This window comes from Adiantum capillus-veneris, chromosome 24 (assembly GCF_014529385.1).
Source record: "Adiantum capillus-veneris isolate H3 chromosome 24, ASM1452938v2, whole genome shotgun sequence".
NCBI classification, from domain to species: domain Eukaryota; kingdom Viridiplantae; phylum Streptophyta; class Polypodiopsida; order Polypodiales; family Pteridaceae; genus Adiantum; species Adiantum capillus-veneris.
In genome coordinates, this window is record NC_140954.1 from 61,436,037 (window position 1) to 61,456,678 (window position 20,642).

Below are 20,642 nucleotides of genomic sequence, written 5' to 3' on the forward strand. Positions count from 1 at the left end.
TTCATACAGAAAACCGCCATTTTGACCACATTTGCGCTCGTAAACTTGAGACTTAAAATTGCAATGGAGTTGGCATTAGAACAGAGATTGAGTAGAGAGAAGCCAATTCCAAGCATTGAACAATTGGTATGTTGGAAAAATTGAGTTTCGAATGTGCTCTAGAAACATTTGTACTCCAATAGCTCTCTCAACATGTAACTTTTCAAAGGACATGGCTTCAAAAAAGGGGTTTTATATGACAAAACAATGCAAGTTAAATGTTCTAGGCCTTGGCGAGGTTACTAAATGTTATACTATTGAAATTTAACCAAGTAAATATAATTATATAGATATTATGTCTTTCGATCTCAATTACTAAATAGACCAAAATTCAAAAAATTGGGCAAAATGAATAGAATCATGATGAATTGTGCCTCTTCTGGTTTAAGTGTCCACATTGCTATATTTGTTGCCGTGTATAGATATTAAAATTATGCAAATTAAGTGAAACTCATTCAATCATAGTGTTAAGATAATTTGGAAAGAAAGCTATAATCCTCGCTTCACGTTACTTTGTTGCCGTGTATAGATAATTAAAATATGCAAATTAAGTGAAACTCATTCAATCATAGTGTTAAGATAATTTGGAAAAGAAAGCTATAATCCTCGCTTCATGTTACTTTGGCAGTTTTGGCTCTATTTGAATGGTTAAATCATTTTTGAGGTGGAAAAATCCATAATCAAGCACCACATCTATGTCATGTTTTTCTTGATAACCTAATCTTTTTGACAGGAAGGATAGTAATGGCCTTGATACTCTTACTAGTTTGTGTGTATTGTGATGAAGCTTGACATGGAGGTGGAACATGCTCCTTCTCTTCACACTTCACAATGACCTACTCTCACATTCACTACTCTGCTACCCCACTTGATTCCAAATGTCATAACAAATGTGTGAAGTGCAAGATAAGGCCCAACCCTCAAACCAATCTTCCCATGTCTTTTACACATCACTACCCTTGCAATGCTAATCATTAAAAATAGGACATTTGGAGATGTGCAGCATTGAATTATAAGAACTTTATTCATAATAATAAACAAAATGTACAACATGCTTTCTCTCTTAGACCTGTCTTCCCACCTTTCCCCCGCATCGCTACTCTAGCAATGCAAATCTTGAAATATGGGACATGTCGAGCTATGTGGCATTGAATAAGAAGAATTCAATACACAAAAATGGACAAATGTTATGAAAGGAGTGAGAATTAAGCATATGAATTCTTGAACTTTCAGTTGCCAAGACCCATCTCATGGACACCACAAACACTTCGAAAAATTTGCAAAATAGATGCAGTGAAAGTAGACAATTGGCACCAACAATGGAGATATGGCTTTGTCTTGGATTTACACATGCCTTCAACAATTAGGCATGAACCCGATCCATCAGCAACATTTCCTGAGTAATACTTCATAGCTTCTTATAGGTCAATTTTATGAGAACCCACAAACAAGGTAAGAGCTAGCTAAATGAGACTAAATCACCAATAAGTACTATTCACTGCAAAGGCCGTAGGTAGATTTTTTTACATGCAAGTTACACATGGTGCAAAGCAATGTTGGAGAAAAACGTATGTTTAGTGTAGTAGCAAATCTCCACAGTAAACCAGAAAAAAGTCGCACCTTAAATGCCAAAGGTTTACCAGTAAATGCATCAATAGAAAGCCCGCAATGCGACACACACCACACCAGTGTAGTGTTCACGAAAAACCAGCCTTAATAGTGTATTTTTAACCAGCCAAAATTGCAAAATGCCGGTTAGATTCTGAACTTGCCTTGAAGAAACCGGTTGAAATTTACATGTTTTTGTGTGAAAACCAATAAATCCTTCAGTTTTTGACCTAAAAGCCAGGAGATTTGTAAGTTTGTCCTTTTTCTCTGGTTTGGAAAAAATGCTTTGGCGAGCCCTATGCCACACTGTCATTGATCCATACACCACAGGGGATGCCATCACGAAATGACAAAACCAGAAAGTACTTGCATGAAGATGGTGCACTGAAAGAAAAACGTTGACTGGTATTGTGAAACATGTAAGCCTCCTAAAGGAAGCTTATGGGCATGTATAACTAGTCATCATACTGTCCATGAAAGCCCTGCGTCACTCGCGTCTGTACATGAGAATTTAGAAGAGAACTGCTTTTTTTCTCTTTCAAATTGGATCATGCACAGCTGATCTACCATGACTTTAAACTGAAGAACTACAGTCCCATCGTCCAATGTAGATTTGAACCCACAACTTCCACAATCACCTCCTTGTAAATAAAGAGCTAGAGCTACAAAAAACATCCCATCCCCTAAAAAACAGCATGTAAAACCACTAGTAGCAAGCATTTAGTAATGGTAATTTGTCAGGTGGATTCATTAGCCAGGTCTGTTTGTGGGATTTTACAGTCTATCATGTTACAAAATATACAGTAAAATGGTATAACATCCATTACAATACAGCATCTGGTAAACATTTTCCGCATCTAATAAACCTCGATCAAGTTTCTAAATTCGTGAATACAGCATAAGGGTAGAATCACAAGTACCTACAAAAAGTAGGTGCTTTGACCCCAAAAATGGTAAAACCAGCATTCTGATGACATCACCAGCACACTCAATCCATCCCTTATTGATCAAGAAGGCTTACACATCTGTACAAACAAGACAGCAGACTCTTCAGCATGAACCTTCTTCAGACACCGGCCGCTCCTTTAAATCAAGATTAAGTCTGAAGAAAACTGGCCCATTGATCGTTAGATTCCATCTAGGGAAACTGAAACCCCTTTCTATAAACCAGCCAGAGAAAAAATCATTGAACTGGGCACACGCCCCCTCTGCTACCTGTAAATCACATTGACCAGTGGCCTTAGTATCATAATTCTGAGAATAATCCCTTTTCATAGCAATTTGGTATTCCAGTAACATGGGTTCATCTACAGTTCTTGAACTAGGCGCAACCATGATATTTATGCAGCATGTACGTTGAGAGTTGTATGAAGCTTTCACAGACTCCGGTTTCGCCTCTATGTAGAAGGTATATTTGTTAGGGCCCAGGGAAAAGGGTCTTGATTGAAAACTATCACCTGTGCAAATGACAAGCTCTAGAGGAAACTCAAAATAAACCTGGCAGCTCATGTTTGTTTGGTGAAACACGTATGTTTTCGAGTTTCCCCAAAAGTTTTCAAGAATCACAGTGTTGCGAGGTCGAAAACGATTATGGGAGTTCTTTTTCCACATCATCTGCTGCTGGCGAGCATGGGTATAGCTTTTAAATTTAATTGCCTCCATGATTAAGGCCTGGCAAGCTGGACTCTGCATAAGAGGGCTATTTGTGACAACGTCTTCGAGGAAATCGCCAGTCAACCAAGGAAACCTCACAACCTCTGCCAACTCCTCTGCAGCACGAGTTCGACTTTGCAGACTAAGACAATTAGCTTCAAGCCAATCCAGCAAATATTGGAAAACGTCCTCTTCATATTGTACATTCAGCAACTCGCTGTCCAGAACCACTTTTACTCCCTCCAAGCTGAGCGAAAGAAACTCAGACTTTTTTGCAGGAATATCTGGGAATTGCTGTGAAAGATAATTGCGGCAACGCTCAACCACAGGTTGCACGGTCTTATTGGACTTCAGGGTCTCTGGAAGGCCCAACACTAACAGGCAAGCATGAAGGGTGTTGGGAAAGTGTTTGAAAGCCTCAACAAGAGGTTCCATGCAAGAAAAGATAGCAAATCTATCTGCAAGACAGAGAAGCATGACTGCACTCTCTGCATTTGAAGGCTCCCGCAAAAGCCCTGTATACATATACTCGATAAGATTGTGCAGTCCAAGTTTCTCTGCACCATCACAAGGCTCAATTAGCATATGGAGAAAGAGCTGCTTCTTAGTCATGAGCACACCCTTCTTGAACTATTTACCTTCCTCAGTCACATGTACGACAGCAACTTCAGATCTTGACTCACTCATTCCATTACAGAACAATCTCATGAAGTATTCAGAATGTGCTGCAAGTATGACTGAGCTGACATGTAGCTCTGATTTTCCTTGATTTTGGTCTTTATCAACTGAATCCACAGAAGTCTGCCAGAAAAAGAGCTCTCTCTCTCTCTCTCTCTCTCTCTCTCTCTCTCTCTCTCTCTCTCTCTCTCTCTCTCTATACTCGAGCAGGATCTATATCAGCTATTCTTGAGTCAAGACTCGCGTGAGGCGTGGCGGCTCTTTCATGAGCAGTCCCCCCCCCCCCCCCTGCTATTTCCTCCACAGAGACCTGGGGTCAGTACGCATCATCTTTGTACACAGTACCTGGACAGCCGCCCCTCCCCAACCCCCCCGACCCATGCCCCACATACATGTGTCTTTTTCACTGCTGAGATGGTGAAGAAAGCCATTGACAGGATGAAGACTGGGAGAGCATATGAACATGAGGGCCTAGTAGCTGAGCATTTCATGCATGCCAAAGACCTACTAGCAGAGCTTCTAGCAGTTATGTTTAACCGTGCCATGTGTGAGGGCCTACCGGACACTTGGAGCCTATCTACAATCGTACCTATCTTCAAATCAGGAGACCCCATGGAGCCTGGGAATTATCGCACTATTATGATTGGGCACACACTGGCACGGTTGTATGCATCCATTCTTGAGCAACAACTGAGTAGATGGGCAGAGAGGGAAGGAATACGTACAACTGGGCAGGCAGGATTCAGGAGAGGCTTCTCTACTCTTGACCATATCCTAACAATCAGGGCCATCATCGAGGAAGGCAGATCTCATGGGAGACGGATCTATTGTAGCTTTGTGGACTTCCGCAAAGCTTTCGACACGGTACCCAGAGCTAGACTGATGCGCAGATTACAGGAAATGGGAGTACCCACAGAACTCATTTGGGGGATCATGGCATTGTACAGATCAGTAGTAGGGCATGTACGCACCCCGGAGGGACTTTCTACACCGGTTCACTCCACTATTGGGGTGAAGCAGGGCTGCCCGCTCTCTCCCACTCTTTTCGGTATGTATGTGGATGAGATTTCTGACTACATTGACAGCGATGGGGATAAAGGTGCTCAGTTGGCAGGGACATGGATTCCACTTTTGTTATATGCTGATGACATAGTGTTGATCTCCGAATCCCCGGAGGGAATGCAACGTCAATTGGATGCTCTGCATACGTTTGCCCACGAAAGTGGTTTGTCTGTCAACCTGGGTAAAACCAAGGTTATGGTGTTTAATACCACCCCACAGTGGATCAGGAGGTCAGCACCCACACTCACATACGGCCAGGAGACTGTGGAGTACACAGACGCTTACACTTACCTTGGAGTGGTTTTTAGCGGACCTACATTCTCACTCAGAAGAGCAGCAAAAACCAGACTTACTAGAGCCCACGCAGCATTGGGTAGATTGGAGAGGATGTGTTCGCAGGTTCAGTTTCAGGAGCCCCGGACGAAGCTCTGGCTCTTTGACACCTTGGTGGCTTCAGCATTGCTCTATGGAACCGAGATATGGGGACCTTCACTGGATCACCACGGGAGGATGGGTCGCTCAGACGGATGGGGGAACATGGAGAAACCTCTCGTCTCTATGATCTCGCGGCTCATTAGAGCCAAGGCATCAGTACCACGGGCCATTATCCGAGCAGAGCTAGCGGCCCCCCCACTTGTGGTGGAGGCGCTCACCAGATCAGTCTCCTTCATAAACCGCACATGCGCACTTCCTCGAGACAAATATGCTCGCATAGCACTTGAAGCCTCTCGACAGTTAGCCATACAAGGAGATACAACATGCTGGTATGGGGAGATGACATCATGGTTTCAAGCACATGGGTTCAGCATAGACCGGCTGCCACCATTCCATTACTCATTGGATGCACCATCTCTCACCCTTACACAGTCAAAGATCACCAAGCTCATACGCCAAGACCTGACCCAGCTAGACACCAGAAGGACATGGATACAACCAGCACAAGAATTGGGCACGAAGATGGCTTTTTACAAAGACCATCTTCTCCAGCTTACGGAAGATGGTTTTGTGGTGAGACCCAGATACATGGATACCCAATTGTCTCATGGGATACGATGTGATATTGGCCAGTTACGCACATCTTCTCACCAGTTGCGGATTGAGACGGGGAGATACAGCGGAGTACCAGCAGAGGACAGGACATGCCCCTTGTGTAACATGGAACCTGAGACAGAGCTACACTATACATGTCGCTGCCCCGTCTACTACAAGATACGAGGCCGCTTCCATTGCTTGTTCAGAGAAGGTTTTGGACCACTCTCAAGAGTCATGGGATACGAAGATCAGAGATGTCTGGGTTTGTTCTTGCTCGAGCTGCGCAGACACAGAGATAGCCTAATGAATGGCGAGGCTAGCCAGTCTCAAAGACGGATCACAGACTTCTTCAGAGCAGACACGGGACAGCAGCAGGAGCCACTCCCACAGCAGAGCTCCCCCTCGTCTCATACCAGAGGCACATTGATTGACCGAGCGATTGAACTGGGGAAATCCAGGCGCCCGCGACTACGAAGAACTACACAGCATCGACGGAGGCTACGACAGAAAATTCGGAGCACGCTGGCCAGACATGCACGACGCCCGATTAGACTACTAACCATGAAGGAAATTGATGAGATTCGCCAACGATCGATGCTAGATCTCTTGTGATTCAGCTATCCCAACAAGCCACCCATTTTTTGCTTGGTCTTTTGCTTGGTTCACATCGATCAACTTAGGACCCCATAGTATATATCTTTGTTTTGTACTGTTGTTAGGTTATTTTGTTACTCTGACTTTGTATCAGATCCACCACTTTGTAACTTTCTGGCCTCATAGGTCATTATGGCCTTTTGAAGACGTTAATATAACATTTCATTTCGTTTCATTTCATTTCTCTCTCTCTCTCTCTCTCTCTCTCTCTCTCTCTCTCTCTCTCTCTCTCTCTCTCTCTCTCTCTCTCTCTCTCTCTCTCTCACACACACACACACACAATCTCATGAAGTATTCAAAATGTGCTGCAAGTATGACTGAGCTGACATGTAGCTCTGATTTTCCTTGATTTTGGTCTTTATCAACTGAATCCACAGAACTCTGCCGGAAAAAGAGCTCTCTCTCTCTCTCTCTCTCTCTCTCTCTCTCTCTCTCTCTCTCTCTCTCTCTCTCTCTCTCTCTCTCTCTCTCTCTCTCTCTCTCTCTCTCTCTCTCTCTCTCTCAGAGAGGGTTTTGGACCATTCTCTAGTCATGCGGTACGAGGATCAAAGATGCCTGGGTTTGTTTTTGCTCGAGCTGCACAGACACAAAGAGAGCCTGATGAGAGGAGAGGCTAGCCAGTCCGAGAGATAGATCACAGACTTCTTTAGAGCTGCCACTAGACACCCGGAGGAGTTACTACCACAGCAAAGCTCGTCGCCTTACACCAGAGGCATACTGATCGATCGAGTGACTAAGCTGGGGAGATCCAGACGCCCACGACTACGGAGGACTACACAGCATCGACAGAGGTTGCATCAGAGGATTCGGGTCACTTTGGCTCGACATGCACGACGCCCGGTCAGACTACTAACCATGGGGGAGATTGATGAGATCCGTCAACGACCGATGCTGGAGCCTGGATCTCCTCTGATCTAGCTATCCCAGCTAGCTGTTTAGCTGCTTAGTCCACACCTAGCAGCAGTAGTGTAAGGTGCAGCGGAATGAATGTTGTATTTTCTCAAGATTAGTGATCTTTACTGCTCATGGTTCCTTTTAGTTCTTAGGGAAAGAGAGAGCTTTCCGTCTTATAGAGAGTGCGGTGATCACGAACAAAGTGAGTGGATCTAGTGCGTGCAAGTGAATGAGACTGAGAGAAGGAGAGAGAAAGTTACGACACCGAGAGGTTGTAAAACCCTCCTCCGAAGGCCCCACTCTCGTCGGCGAGAGTGGTCTACTTGATTTCACGAAAGAGTACAATGCGAACGCAAAGGACTGATGCTGTTGGACTATGCCAATGACGACGACGGTGACGACGACGATGGTGATGTCGACGGCTTCGTGGCTGAAACTGGGACTGTTTTTGTCGCTGAAAATAGACTGTTCTTGTGGGCTTATGGCTGAATCTGAGTGCTGGAAAAAACGCTAGGTTTAGGGTTCTTTGAGGCTGCGTTTTTGGGGATAAACTTTGGCTGAGAAAACGCTGATACAGCAGGGTTTTTATTGCTGAAAATTGACTGTTTTGCAAGGGCCAAATCACCTTTACTGGCTGTGGATCTTCTGCTGCGACTGAGCATGAAAAACGCGGCTGCTGCTGATAGTTTTCCCTGCGTTAGTGGTGCTGATTTGCTGCAGATCTGCCCCTGCTTCCTAGCGTTAGTAAATGCTGGGTACTGCTGCCAAGGAATAGCAAAACGCTGGTTATGCTGAGGATGGCCTGGCGTTAGTGGTTTGGTGAAGGAAACGCTGAATCTGCCTGTTTGCTGGCGATGGCTCCAAGAGGGGGAAGCGCTAGCACTGCAAGAGAAGAGGGCGACACCAAAGGGCTGAGGATGCGGGGGAAATGGCCTCACCAAGGTAGGAGAGGTTCTTGCTGAGAGGGAGGGAACACCTGCTCCTTGGGGAAGCCTGTTGTGCTCTCTGCTCATCTGCCAATTAGTGCTAGCTTGGGTTTGCTTATAAATTAACTTACCCAATTTGCCCTACTGACTACCCAACAAAAGTCACTTAATAAATAAGTGAAAAATGTCAAAAATAGGGAATAATGGGATAAAGTCATCCGAAAAATCCCCAAACTGACTCTGATGGAATCTGATGGAAATGCTTATGCTTATGCAAGGTGCAACCAGAGGATATGCATCTACACTGAGTGACTGGGCATGCACGGTCTACGAATAGACTCCCAAAGGTGCCAGATCACTTCTAATCTAACTTGACTAGACTTGACGAAAACCCTGCTATGGTGTAGCTTGTCCACGGACACATAGGGTTGGGATTTGTCACGTGACATCCCCTCCTTTTTAAAGTGAGGTACTGGTACCGAGCTGCATAGCTTCCTTGTAGTCTGCCAACAACTCTGGATAATCCTTGAAGAACTCTTCGTCTACCCACACCGCTTCATGGGTTCCTCGATCTTTGAATTTCAAAAAATACTGTCGTACTTGTTTCTTCGAACCATGGCGAAACCGATGCAACAAGACTTGCTCCGGCTCCATGACCTTTGTTTCATCGATGATCTCCGGCTCTTCTTCTTCCGAAACGTCCTTTGGAGGTGTTTCTTGAAACACTTACAACCAAGAAACATGGAAAACGTTCTGCATTGACCATGAGTTAGGCAACTTTAATTTTATTGAAACCTCATTAATCTTTTTGATGACTGGAAATGGACCATACATACGAAAAGATAATTTAGGACATTTCTTTCCAACTTGCTTAAGACGCTGTTTCATAATCCGTAGATACACCCAATCTCCTTCCTTGATGGAGACCTCCTGACGATGCTTGTTAGCCTGTCGAGAATAAGATTCCTAAGCCTTGCTTAGCCGAAGCTTCACACTCTCAGAAATCTCATCCAATGACTGACTCTCAGCATTGGCATCAGGCATTTGACTGACCGATCGAGTCAACAATGAGTGGAATCGACGGCCAAAAGCTGCCTCATACGGAGTTCGACCAATAGCAGAAGAGAAGGAATCATTGAGAATAGCCTGTACCAATGGGAGATAGAGCTCCCATTGAGACTATTGATCATGAACATAAGACTTCAACACATCAAAAGCTAACTGATTATAAATTTCCGTTTGGCCATCTGACTGTGGATGAAAAGCAGATGAAAAATTCAACTTTGTGCCAAAATTTTCAAAGAGTACACGCCAAAAGTAGGACGTAAACTTAACATCCCTATCTGAAACAATGGACTTTGGCAAACCACAGAGGGGGTACCAATGCTTTATGAACAATCGTGAAACATCCTGTGCAGTAACTGTGGCCTTACAAGGAATCAACATACAGAATTTGCTGAAAATCAACAATAGTTAAACATTGAGTGTTCCTTAAATGCTGACTTGGTGGTAAGTTAGTCACAAAATCCATAGAGATATCCTTGAAAGGTCCCTCGGGAATAGGCAGCGGAAGCAAGAGGCCTTGCTGCTTACCCCGAGGAGCTTTCACTTTTTGACAAATAGTGCAATGTGTGACATAACTAAATACATCTTTTCGCATTTTAGGCCAATAGAAAAATCGTTCAATCTTTTCCAATGTTGTGATCATACCCCTGTGCCCACCCGTGAGAGAGTCATGTGCATCATGCAATATGGTTGGCCTAAGAGAGGGCAACACACATAGACGCTGACAAAAAAATAACAATCCATCACGAATGAGATAGTTGCTGGGCCCTTGGGAAGCAAGAGCCTGCAACTAATACTTACGAAACTCTGAATCTGCATACTGAATCTTCATGCTGTCAAAAGACTCACCCTGTATAGAAAATGTGGTTCTTGACTCAAGAGCCAAAATCTGTCCTTTGCGACTCAACGCATCTGCAACAAGGTTAGCTTTTCCAGGCACATATTCAATCAAACCTCCAAATTGCTCAAAAAATCATGACCACCACGCTTGGCGATCACTCCAATGTGCACTAGGCATGGACTGCAGCCACTTGAGGGCTTGATGATCTGTGCACACTGTAAACTCTCTACCATACAAAAAATGCTTCCAATGCTTAAGAGAGTGAATGACAGACAAAAGTTCTTTATCATAAACTGAATAATTCTTTTCCGCACTATTGAGCTTCCAGCTAAGGAAAGCTACTGGGCGACCATGCTACTGGAGCACAGCGCCTATGGCGACATTGCTCGCATCCGTCCATACCTCAAACAGATCATCCCAAGAGGCAAGGATAAGGCACGGTGCTTCTATCACCGCAACCTTGAGAGCTGCGAAAGCCTCAATGGCTGCCTCGGGCAAGTCTACGCGCTGACGGCGAGTCTTTACCCCTTTCAAAACATCAGTCATAGGTACAGCAATGCGTGCAAAATTCTCTATGTGCGAACTATATCCTTGACATAACCCAAGAAAAGAACGCACATCATATGCAGTTTTGGGCAAATCCCAATTACGAACCTGTTCCACCTTCGCGGGGTCTAGCTTGACGCCATCTGCAGAAATGATATAACCCAGATAAGTGACTTCAGTAAGAAAAAATTCAGACTTCTTAGCTGCAATGTACAACTGACACTCATCCAAACGAGTTAGTACCCTTTCAACATCTCTTTCATGTTGTTCCCACGATGTAGAAAAAATGAGAATATCATCTAAAAAGATCAACACACATACACCTATCATGTCGCCGAAACGACCTACCATGAGACGATTGAATGTACCCACGGCTCCTGTCAATCCAAAAGGCATAACAATATACTCCCATTGCCCTCGCTGGATGCGAAAGGCGGTCTTGAAAATGTCGCCTTTGAATATCCGTACCTGATGGTATCCACTTTTGAGATCGACCTTGCTGAAAACCTTTGCCCCATTGAGCCTATCGAGGATATACTCAATGCGAGGCATCGGAAACTTGTTCTTGACGGTCATCTTGTTTAATGCCCTGTAATCAACACACAAACGAGACGAACCATCCTTCTTGCGAACGAACAAAATAGGGGCAACAAAAGGACTTACACTAGGACGCATGAATCTTCTAGCCACCAACTCCGTGAGTTGTCGCTCTTACTCTTCCTCTTGTGACTTGTTCAAACGGAAGGGAGCCTTACTGACCGGCTGCGCTCCCTCCATAAGCTCGATGCGATGGTCCTCCGGCCGCTCCAGTGGGAGACGAGGTGGAAGATCGTCCTGCAAAAAGAGATGTTTAAATTTCGTAAACATCTCCGAATACTTACCTGGAGCCTGAATGCTCTGGGAAACTAGGGCAGCATAAAAGAATACCGCTTGTGCTCCTCGTCGTAATTCACGCTTTACATGAACATGCGAGATGAGAGGCAAAGAATGCAAGCCCTCCTCAGCACGAATGGTGAGGGGGAAATCAGATTTGGCATGTAAAATGAGAGTGTTAGCTTCAAAATCAATGAGAGCGTTAAGTTCACGAAACCATTTTACGCATCTTGAGAGAGGAGACACGAGAAATTTCCTACAAAAAGAAGCTTGCTGAATGGTAAACATCACATCAAGGCACTCCTTCGTGATGAGTGAGAGAGTCAATACCAGGAGCGAAGCCAGAAACCTCGAGAGGAGATTTCTGACTAACCTCTAGGCGAGCTCTCTCAACAAGAGGGGGACTAATCACATCATGCATACTACCAGGATCAAACAATATGATGAAACGCTGTCCTTCTACATGACCATAACACTTCAAGAGAGATTCATCAATGTGTGTGTCAGAGTGAGGAGAAGATGATGGTTGTGTTGTGACAGAGTTTGTGGTAGTTGTGGGTGCCTTTGGTTCTTTACGTGGGACTGTCTTAGGACAGTTTTTCTTAATGTGACCTTTAATGTGACATTGAAAACATCTACCTTCTTTAGCATAAATCACTTGTTCTTCCGCCGTGATGTATTCTCCTATAATTCCTTGAGAAGCTTTTTCATCAAGGGTTAGCTTAGGTTTTGCAAGTGCTTTAGCTTTACCCTTAGATTCATTGTGAGAGTTCTTTTCCGAGGAATTAGGGGAAGAAGGGCTAGAAGAATTACCATTCTTACCGTTCTTGTCATTCTGTGTGTTCTGAGAATTCTAAGATGTCCCTTGAGAAGACTTGTTCTCCTTAGGCTTTCCCTTGTTGTGCTTCATCTCTTGGGCGAGAGCGATTGCTACCGCCTTGTTGAGATCCGCAGGGTCAAAGACTTCAACATCAAACTTGATGTATTCGTCTAGCCCAAAGAGAAAAGCCTCTTTGCGCTCATCATCCGACTTGCGTAGTTGAGTGCCTAGCTGCAAAACACGGTTAGAAAAAGACATGACTGGCATACCATGTTGCTTGAGATTACGTCAATCCTCTTTCAAGCGTGCAAGATACTGAGGTGGCATAAACCGCGCCTTGAGCTTGTCTTGGAAATCAACCCAACTAAAAGAGGGGCGTGAAATCGTCGGCTGCCTCTAGGTGCGCGGCTAGCTGTGCCTCTTGCTATGCATGGTACCAATTGATGGCATCACCAGCAAGGTACATAGCTGCCGTCAAAACTTTGCTATTTCCTGTTTTCTTAGTTGTCGCAAAATAAGCATTAAATTGATGCAACCAAGAATGAATCACCGTAGCATCCATCTTACCATCATACTTACTAAAAGTCAACTTTTCGGTGACGGGGTTGTTGGAATCCGCATCGTGGCTTGCACCACTAGAAGAACTCCCACGATCTTTGGGTGGTTCGGTCTTCGAGGCTAGCATGTGGGAAAGAAATTCTTGATGGCGAATCTCCCTTTGAGCTTCTCGGTCATTGTGCTCGCGTTTGAAAGCAAGCCGATTTTCTTCTTGTTTTGCAGCAAGAGCAAGGCGCTCACGTTCTTGAGCAAGGCGATTGTCATCGCGCTCTCGGTCCTTGGCTTCTTGTGCTTCTGCTTTGCTTGCGAGTTGTGCCAATGCAACTCGATTCGTTTCTTGTTGTTGTGCCATCATGTCCAACATCGATTTGACCATCATCTCCATAGGAGTGAGGACAACTCGTGACGTAGATGGCGGTTGGAAAAATCTCCTGGTGGGGAGAATCCTTCGTCGCCTCTCTCATGCTCATCACCTGAATGCGAAGTATCCATGCCGCTTCGGGTGACGACCATGCACTAGGGTCTTTGGTTCTTAAGTCCACAAGGAACTTGGTTCTTGAGGTTCTTGAGGTGTCCGTTTGCTTGCAAATCGCGTTGGAGAAGGTTCTTCTCTTCACCCAAGTTCTACCCTTTTCTGCGGGCGCACCCCTTGGCGGCCTTGCGCTCACACCAAGGTTGCTTTTTCCCACCTCACGTCGATTGGCCGGCCGCTAAGTGCACGGTCCGCTCTCAATGAGTGAAAAGAGACACAAGGGGAGGCTGGACAAGCCCTTCTTTCTTGGGATTCTTGTCACTCTTCAACAAAACACGATTAGGAATCGCCACGCCCAAGTAAACTTGGGTTCGTGCGATCACAACAAGCAAAAATAATTCTTGTGGTTCTTGTGGTTCTTTCCTTGAGTAATGCAGAACACTTCCAAAGCTATGATACCAATGTAAGGTGCAGCGGAATGAATGTTGTATTTTCTCAAGATTAGTGATCTTTACTGCTCAAGGTTCCTTTTAGTTCTTAGGGAAAGAGAGAGCTTTCCGTTTTATAGAGAGTGCGGTGATCACGAACAAAGTGAGTGGATTTAGTGCGTGCAAGTGAATGAGACTGAGAGAAGGAGAGAGAGTTACGACACCGAGAGGTTGTAAAACCCTCCTCCGAAGGCCCCACTCTCGTCGGCGAGAGTGGTCTAATTGATTTCACGAAAGAGTACAATGCGAACGCAAAGGACTAATGTTGTTGGACTATGCCGATGACGACGACGGTGACGACGACGATGGTGATGTCGACGGCTTCGTGGCTGAAACTGGCACTGTTTTTGTCGCTGAAAATAGACTGTTCTTGTGGGCTTATGGCTGAATCTGAGTGCTGGAAAAAACGCTAGGTTTAGGGTTCTTTGAGGCTGCGTTTTTGGGGATAAACTTTGGCTGAGAAAACGCTGATACAGCAGGGTTTTTATTGCTGAAAATTGATTGTTTTGCAAGGCCCAAATCACCTTTACTGGCTGTGGATCTTCTGCTGCGACTGAGGGTGAAAAACGCTGCTGCTGCTGATAGTTTTCCCTGCGTTAGTGGTGCTGATTTGCTGCAGATCTGCCCCTGCTTCCTAGTGTTAGTAAATGCTGGGTACGGCTGCCAAGGAATAGCAAAACGCTGGTTATGCTGAGGATGGCCTGGCGTTAGTGGTTTGGTGAAGGAAACGCTGAATCTGCCTGTTTGCTGGCGATGGCTCCAAGAGGGGGAAGCGCTAGCACTGCAAGAGAAGAGGGCAACACCAAAGGGCTGAGGATGCGAGGGAAATGGCCTCACCAAGGTAGGAGAGGTTCTTGCTGAGAGGGAGGGAGCACCTGCTGCTTGGGGAAGCCTGTTGTGCTCTCTGCTCATCTGCCAATTAGTGCTAACTTGGGTTTGCTTATAAATTAACTTACCCAATTTGCCCTACTGACTACCCAACAAAAGTCACTTAATAAATAAGTGAAAAATGTCAAAAATAGGGAATAATGGGATAAAGTCGTCTGAAAAATCCCCAAACTGACTCTGATGGAATCTGATGGAAATGCTTATGCTTATGCAAGGTGCAACCAGAGGATATGCATCTACATTGAATGACTGGGCATGCACGGTCTACGAATAGACTCACAAAAGTGCCAGATCACTTCTAATCTAACTTGACTGGACTTGACGGAAACCCTGCTATGGTGTAGCTTGTCCACGGACACATAGGGTTGGGATGTGTCACGTGACAAGTAGCAGTTTAGGATTCCATAGTATTTTATTTTTTCATTCTGTCATTTTGTCATCTTGTACTCTGACTCTGTATCAGATCCACCACATTGTAACTTTCTGGTCTCATAGGTCACTTTGGCCTTTTGAAGACGTTAATATAACATCTCTCTCTCTCTCTCTCTCTCTCTCTCTCTCTCTCTCTAGTCTCAGAGACAGATCACAAACTTCTTTAGAGCTGACACTGGACAACTGGAGGAGTTACTACCACAGCAGAGCTCGTTGCCTCACACCAAAGGCACACTGATCGACCGAGCGACTGAGCTAGGGAGATCCATACGCCCACGACTGCGGAGGACTACACAGCATCGACAGAGGCTGCATCAGAGGATTCGGATCACTTTGGCCCGACATACACGACGCCCGGTCAGACTACTGACCATGGAGGAGATTGATGAGATCTGCCAGCAACCGATGTTGGCAGATCTAGCTATCCCAGCTAGCTGCTTAGTTCACACCTAGCAGTTTAGGATTCCATGGTATTTTATTTTGTCGTTTTGTCATCTTGTTACTCTGACTTTGTATCAGATCCACCACATTGTAACTTTCTGGTCTCATAGGTCACTTTGGCCTTTTGAAGACGTTAATATAACATTTCATTTCATTTCATCTCTCTCTCTCTCTCTCTCTCTCTCTCTCTCTCTCTCTCTCTCTCTCTCTCTCTCTCTCTCTCTCTATATATATATATATATATATATATATATATATATATATATATATATCCCTCCCTCTCTCCCTCTCTCTCTCTCTCTCTCTCTCTCTCTCTCTCTCTCTCTATATATATATATATATATATATATATATATATATATATATATATATAGAGAGAGAGAGAGAGAGAGAGAGAGAGAGAGAGAGAGATATATATATATATAGAGAGAGAGAGAGAGAGACACATTAATATAACATTTCATTTCATTTCATCTCTCTCTCTCTCTCTCTCTCTCTCTCTCTATATTTATTTATTTATTTATTTAATACCACCCAACAGTGGATCAGGAGATCAGCACCCGCATTCACATACGGCCAAGAGAAGGTGGAGTACACAGATGCTTACACTTACCTTGGAGTGGTTTTTAGTGGACCAGCATTCTCGTTAAGGAGAGCAGCAGAAACTAGATTGACCAGAGCCCATTCAGCATTGGGTAGATTGGAGAGGATGTGTTCACAAGCTCAGTTTCAGGAGCCTCGGATGAAGCTCTGGCTCTTTGACACGCTAGTGGCTTCTGCATTGCTCTATGGAGGTGAGATATGGAGGCCTTCATTGGATCGTCATGGGAGGACAGGTCGCACTGATGGATGGGGGGACATGGAAGCCAAATCACTAAGCGAGATTGTATGTAGCCCAGATTTTTAGATTACATGGCATGCCTGAGACGATTGTCTCCGACAGGGACCCCAAATTTACGAGTTTGTTTTGGAAGGCAATTTGGGAGAACATTGGCACCAGGTTGCAGTTCTCGTCATCTTTCCACCCGCAAACGGGCGGGCAATTTTAGATTGCCAATTCAGTGGTTTTAGATTTATTGAAGTCTTATATCTCGGATCAAAAGACTCAATGGGAAAAGTATCTACCTTTGGTGGAATTTGCCTACAACAACACGATACACTCTTCGACGGAGAAGGCGCCATTTGAGATTATTGAAGGTGCTGCGAAGGTGTCACCCTTCCTAAGCACGAAAGATAAGATTTTTGAAGCTGATGAATATACACGCGAGTTAGACACAGCTTTTGCCAAGGTTCGCGAGGCTTTGTAGAAATCTCAGGAAAGACAGAAAAAGGCAACGGATCGCCATCATCACGATTTGAAATTGAAGGAGGATGATTGTTAGGTGCAGCGGAATGAATGTGCTCAAGGTTCCTTTTGTTCTTATGGAAGGGAGAGCCTTCCTTTCTTAATGAGAGAGTGCTATGATCACAAACAAGTGAATGGACACTGTGAGTGTAAGTGCATGAGACTGAGAGAGAGAGAGAGAGCGAGAGAGAGAGAGAGAGAGAGAGAGAGAGAGAGAGAGAGAGAGAGAGAGACAGAAGAGAGATACGACACCAGAGACGATGTAAAACCCTCCTCCGAAGGCCCCACTCTCATCGGCGAGAGTGGTCTACTTATGATTGCACAATCTGGTACAAAGTGATTGCATGTGACTGATGCAAGTCTAGGCTATGTCGGTGATGACGACGGGGATGGCGACACCGACCTAAGGGCTGAAATCTGCAATCTTTTATTTGCTGTCCAAAAACGCTATGGGCTGAAATCTGCTACAAATCCAAAAACGCTGGTTTTGGGGCTAATCTTTGCTGCTAAAATTCTGTAGGTTTTTTAGGGCTGAATCTATTGTTGTTTCATTGCTGAAAAACGCTGCTATAGATGGCTCAAAACGCTGGTTCGACGAGGGCTGAAAACGCTGATTCGACGAGGCTGAAGCACTGGCTATCTGTGGCTGATGAAAACGCTAATTGAACCTGCTACTGCTGGCGTTAGTGGATGAAAACACTAGGCTTGTGATCTAGATGGCGATGGGACTTGCTCGGAGATGCCAAGGCTGATGTCTGGCGATGCTTCTTGAGGAAAACACTAGGAGGCTCTGCTTGGGGTAGATTAGAGTTGGGAGTCTTGCTTGAGAAGTTGTCTGTTGAGCGGTGGAGCTCCTGCTGCCTCTTCTGCCATTTAGTGCTAGTCTAGGTTTGCTTATATACAAACTTACTCAATTTGCCCTACCTACTTTCCAACAAAAGTCACTTATAAATAATAAGTGAAAAATGTCAAAAATAGGTAAAATAGGCTAAATGCACTGGAAATTTCCCTTGAAGGATTCTGATGGGAATGCTTATGATCATGCTGTGTGCAACCAGAGGATATGCATCTACACTAAGTGACTCGGCCTGCACGGTCTACGAATAGACTCACAAAAGTGCCAAATCACTTTTAATCTAGACTGACTGGACTGACTGAACCCTGATCATGTTGTAGCCTATCCACAGACATAGGTTTGGATGTGTCACGTGACATCCCCTCCTATGGCGTCGAGGGAGATCGCCAATAGCATCCGGAATCCCGGAAGGGACTCTTCGCCAGCCCACTCTGATGTGTGGGTCGTGCGATACCGGAACTTCATAAAGGTCTGCAATGTTTGCTTCTTTGGGCCGCGCCGAAAGCGACACAGTCTTCTGTGGCGCCTTCGATGCTTCAACTTCGTCGAGAGTCATGCTTCTTTCTTCTTCAAGAATCTCCATGGCTGAAAATTCCTGAAAGCACTTCCAACACAAAAACATGAACATACCTATTCCATGTAAAGTGACTAGAAATTCTCTCGTCTTCCTCAAAGACTATGCATGCAATGTAGATGAACAAATAGACGGAGTGCCAAACCGTTCACCACACACACGCAAACAATGAGATCCAATCTTGTCGTGTTGATCTAAATCAATCAACTGTGGCAAAACACAATGGAAATGCCCATGCTTGGTGCTCATACTTTCATGTGCTCTTTCTACAAATGTGTCATGCCAAGGAAGAGACATCGAATGTGACTTCCTTGAATGCATACTTTTCAACTTTTCATGAACAATCCGCATACATTCGTGCTCATTCATGAGTGAAACGTGCTCAACGTACAATATGTCATGCCTAGGAAAAGGGATCACATAAAGACACTGATTAAAATACAGGAAATGATCATGAATGAAACACTCGATCAATGCGTGCTGACTAATCATTCAAACACATAATACTTCCTGTAAGGGTTCTTTGGACCTAGGCTCGATAGCCAAGATCGGTTCGTCATGTTTGATCGAATCTTCCTGTGGGGGTTCCATGGATCTCGACTCGAGAGCCAAGATCGATTCTTCGTGATCGATCGAATCTGCAATGAGGTTAGCTTCACTAGAGAAAGCATCAGCTAAACCATCATCATGGTGAACAATCACATCATCTTCATGCAAATCATCATGCTTGTGAGAAATCACATCTTGATCATGCAAATCGTCATGCTTGTGATAAATCACATCTTGATCATGCAAATCATCATGCTTGTCAGTGTCATCCAAATCCTCATGCTCATCATTATCATTCAAATCATCATCATGCAAATCATATGTGTCTTGCTTTGGAGAAGAAGAGACTAAGAGAGTCTCCTTTTCACGAATCTCTTGTATCTATTGTCACGTGACACATCCAACCCTATGTGTCCGTGGACAAGCTACAGCATGATCAGGGTTCAGTCAATCCAGTCAGTCTAGATTTGGAAGTGATCTGGCACTTTTGTGAGTCTATTCGTAGACCGTGCATGCCCAGTCACTTAGTATAGATGCATATCCTCTGGTTGCACACAGCATGATCATCAGTATTCCCATCAGAATCCATTAGAATCAGTCAGGGGATTTTTCCAGTGCATTTAGCCTATTTTCCCTATTTTTGACATTTTTCACTTATTAATTTAAGTGACTTCCCAACAAAAGTAGATAGGACAATTTTGCTAAGAAAATATATATGCAAACCAAAGTTAGCACTAAATGGCAGAAGAGGCAGCAGGAGCTCCACGCTCAACAGGCAACTTCTCAACAGACACCCCCAGGAGACCTAGCGTTTTGCAGATCCAGCATCACCTAGCGTTTTTCCCCATCAGATCAGCCTCGGCTACCGCAGACAGCAAGAGCACCAGCGTTTTTGCAAGAGATCAGCAGATCAGCCTAGCGTTTTGCATTTTGCAGAACCACGGCAGCAGCAAGACCAAAATTCAGCCCTAGCGTTTTTGGTTGCAAATCAGCCCCGACGTTTTGCACCTTTACCGCGACGGAAAGTCAAGGACCATCACCATTTTCAGTTTTCAGCAGTTAGTACCCGCAGATCAAGTCCCGAACCTCACAGATCTCACCTTCCCTCAGCAGTTCCTCACCGCATGGTCAGTTTCCGCAAGGTTTACAGTTTCAGCCCGGAAAACACAGATTTCAGCATCTGCGGTTTCAGCGCGTCGTCGTCGCATCGTCGCCATCGACATCATCATCGACATAGAGTCAAAATTCAGCAAATAGAAGATTAGCAGATTTCAGCCAATAGCGTTTTTGGACAGCAGTAGAAAGATTGCAGATTTCAGCCCTTAGGTCGACTTCGTCATCACCGTCG

The 20,642-nt window shown here is 44.7% G+C and overlaps 1 protein-coding gene across 1 annotated transcript in view; it reads right to left on the bottom strand.

Annotated features, from left to right (window-relative positions):
- Window positions 1–2,328: 2,328 nt before the first annotated feature.
- Window positions 2,329–20,642, bottom strand: part of LOC147426460 (uncharacterized) — a 38,706-nt gene continuing 20,392 nt past the window's right edge. The window contains exons 2-3 of the mRNA XM_086499343.1: window positions 3,939–4,101; window positions 2,329–3,857 (exon numbers count right to left, since the gene is read on the bottom strand). Of these exons, the coding sequence (XP_086355469.1) occupies window positions 2,698–3,857; window positions 3,939–4,101 (1,323 nt within the window). The 3' untranslated portion in view covers window positions 2,329–2,697. The remainder of the gene's footprint in view (window positions 3,858–3,938; window positions 4,102–20,642) is intronic.